The sequence below is a fragment of the Arachis ipaensis genome, chromosome B03, assembly GCF_000816755.2.
Source record: "Arachis ipaensis cultivar K30076 chromosome B03, Araip1.1, whole genome shotgun sequence".
In the NCBI taxonomy this organism is placed as follows: Eukaryota; Viridiplantae; Streptophyta; class Magnoliopsida; order Fabales; family Fabaceae; genus Arachis; species Arachis ipaensis.
This window is the reverse complement of record NC_029787.2, coordinates 123,503,251-123,505,909: the sequence shown is the minus strand read 5'-3', so window position 1 is coordinate 123,505,909 and position 2,659 is coordinate 123,503,251. Positions and strand designations below refer to the sequence as shown.

Genomic DNA, 2,659 nt, shown 5'->3' with positions numbered 1-2,659 from the left:
AAACATCTCTGTACAAAAAAATACCTGACCTGTCAAAAAAGTCTGTCCCACCCTGTCGAAGTCCGTCAAAACCCATGGATTAGATTGTGTGGGTTAGACGGACTTTTAAGATTGGTGGTTTCAAATTTTTAACCTACCCATCTTCTTTTGTGGATTAGACAAATTTGGACCCATTTGTCACCCCTAAACATAGCCCTTCTATGACCACTAGCAAGTAGCAACACATATGCAGTCTAGCAGTCGTGTTGCAGCGTAGTTTTTGGATCCTATACAATTTTTTTTATGAATTTTATTATTTGAGTAAAAGATAAATAGGTTTCTGACCTTTTTTTTCGCAGATATTTTCGTCTTTGACCATTGAAAAATACTTTAAGTCACTAACGTCCTTAAAAGTTGGACGGATTAGTCCCTCCGTCGAAATCTCCCGTCAGACCCAACGGAAAAACTTGTCACGCGTACACGTCGCCTGACAGATTTTCCACTCACGCGTACGCGTTGACATGAATTCTCAGCTTCACCATAAATTCTCCACTTTGCATACTGTTTCCATTTCTTTCAAGCCATTTTTGCCTTCAAAACTTTAAAACACTCAAATAAACATATCAAGGCATCGAGTGGGAGAAAAGTAAATTAAATTCAGCAATTTAGGATATGTTTAGCTTAGCGTTTGAAGCATCAAATGTAGGTTTAGTTTTTTTTTTAAGTTTCACTTTTTAGTTTGGCTATTTTTTCTTCTTCTAAACGTAAACGTGGTTCTTCTTGTCAACCTAAGTTTAGCCAAATCTAAAAATGATAGCTTTTGCGTTTACATTTTCACATTAGATTGAAATTTATTTTCTATCTCATTGTTCATATAATTAATTTTATTTTTTTTTATAATATTTTTTCTTTAGTACTCTCTCATGGATATTATTATTCTTTATTCTTATTTTTTTGTTTATATACATTTTTTATCTATTATTTTTTTTGTATAGAATAATAATAGTAAAATTATAGCATACTAAAAAATATCTATATAAAAATATCATAAAAAATTTTTAGATTTATTTCCATCATTGTCAAGATAAATATTTAATTTTTATTATTTGTAGTACTCTCTTTAATAATTGTAATTCTCCTGTACTATATTTTAGTATAATTTTTTTTATAATATAAATTATGATCTCATTAAAAAAGAAAAATTAAATAAAATATTAACCATAGGTAATAATATAATCATAAACGTTGGATTCCAAAATAATATTAAGAATAAGATTATTGAGAGTATTGGAATAAGAGTACAATGTAAAAGAATACTAAATTAACATTTTGATATACAATGCAAGGCTATGATGACGAAAAAAAAAGCCGACAAAAAATGTTATTAATAACGACTTTTAACTTTGAGAGCAGTTTTATCATGGTAACTTTTTTTAATCATGTAGAGGTTGTATCATTCTTACTTTTCTTACATTCGATGCCTTTGATATGTTTGTTTGAGTGATTTAAAGTTTTAAAGGAAAGAATGACTTGAAAGAAATGGAAAAAAATATGCAAGAATTTATGGTGAAGTGGAGAATTCATGGCAATGCGTGAGTGGGAAATCTGTCAGGCTACGCGTAAGCGTGATCCAAGCGTACGCGTGAGTGGAAAATGTATTTTTCAATGATTAAGGACGAAAATGTCCACACAAAAAAAGTCAAGAACTTATTTATCTTTTATTTTTATTATTTTGTATTCTAAACACACATTTTAAAAATTATAAATTAAAAAAAATATTATTAATAATCTTATTATATACGATATTAGGTAAATCTTTTTATATTAAAAACTTGGGATGAAAATTAATAAATGGCATGAAAAGCATGGGTTTTAGTGCTTCTACAACTACTACTAGAGGTTATATCAGATTAAAATGCAATCATGGTTATCCCCCTTGGTAGGAGACTAGGAGTAAAAGTGAGTAACTTCTGATTGTTTTACTGCTGGTGGGAAAGTCAAATAAAAATTGAATGGCAGCTGCCAGTGAGTTACTGTTCCTTTATCCAAGAAAAAAAGGGACTCGAAAGCAGTGGTATAAAATGAGGGTTCAAAATGGGGATGAGTGGGGATGGAGACGAAGTAGTAATAATTTTGCGACCATCATTATTTATCATCGTCACGATTCTCAAGTTGGGGAACCCTAAAACCTTCAAACTAGACACGAAAGGAAGCAAATGCAAATCTCACTATCTACTATACTCGCCATCTTCTCCATCACACTAGTAATTCTCACTTCACCATCCACCTCTCTCTACTATTCTCCTTCACCTCCGGCGGCGCCGTTTAACTCTTCTTCCCATTCTTCTCACTTTTCTCCTCCTTATGCGGAATGGCTGTCCGCACACGCCACCTACTACACCCCCGCCAATTCCACCGACGCGCTTGGAGGCGCCTGCGGCTACTCTGACGGCACTGGTGCGGCGGCCGCGGCGATCCTCAGCCACGCGGTGTTTGAGCAGGGGCAGATCTGTGGTGCGTGCTTCGAGCTGCGGTGTGCCGAGGAGGATTCTCCGTTCGACCGTCGGTGGTGCATCCCCGGAAGGTCGGTGATGGTAACGGCGACGGACTTCTGTGCACCTAATTACGGGGTCGACGCCGACGAGGAGAGTGGCGGCGGGAGGTGCAACCCTCCGAAGCA

At 35.3% G+C, this 2,659-nt stretch overlaps 1 protein-coding gene across 1 annotated transcript in view; it reads left to right on the top strand.

The window, feature by feature from the left end:
- Positions 1,963-2,659, top strand: part of LOC107633814 (expansin-A13-like) — a 9,048-nt gene continuing 8,351 nt past the window's right edge. Inside the window, exon 1 of the mRNA XM_016337413.2 lies at positions 1,963-2,659. Coding sequence (XP_016192899.2) covers positions 2,196-2,659 — 464 coding nt within the window. The 5' untranslated portion in view covers positions 1,963-2,195.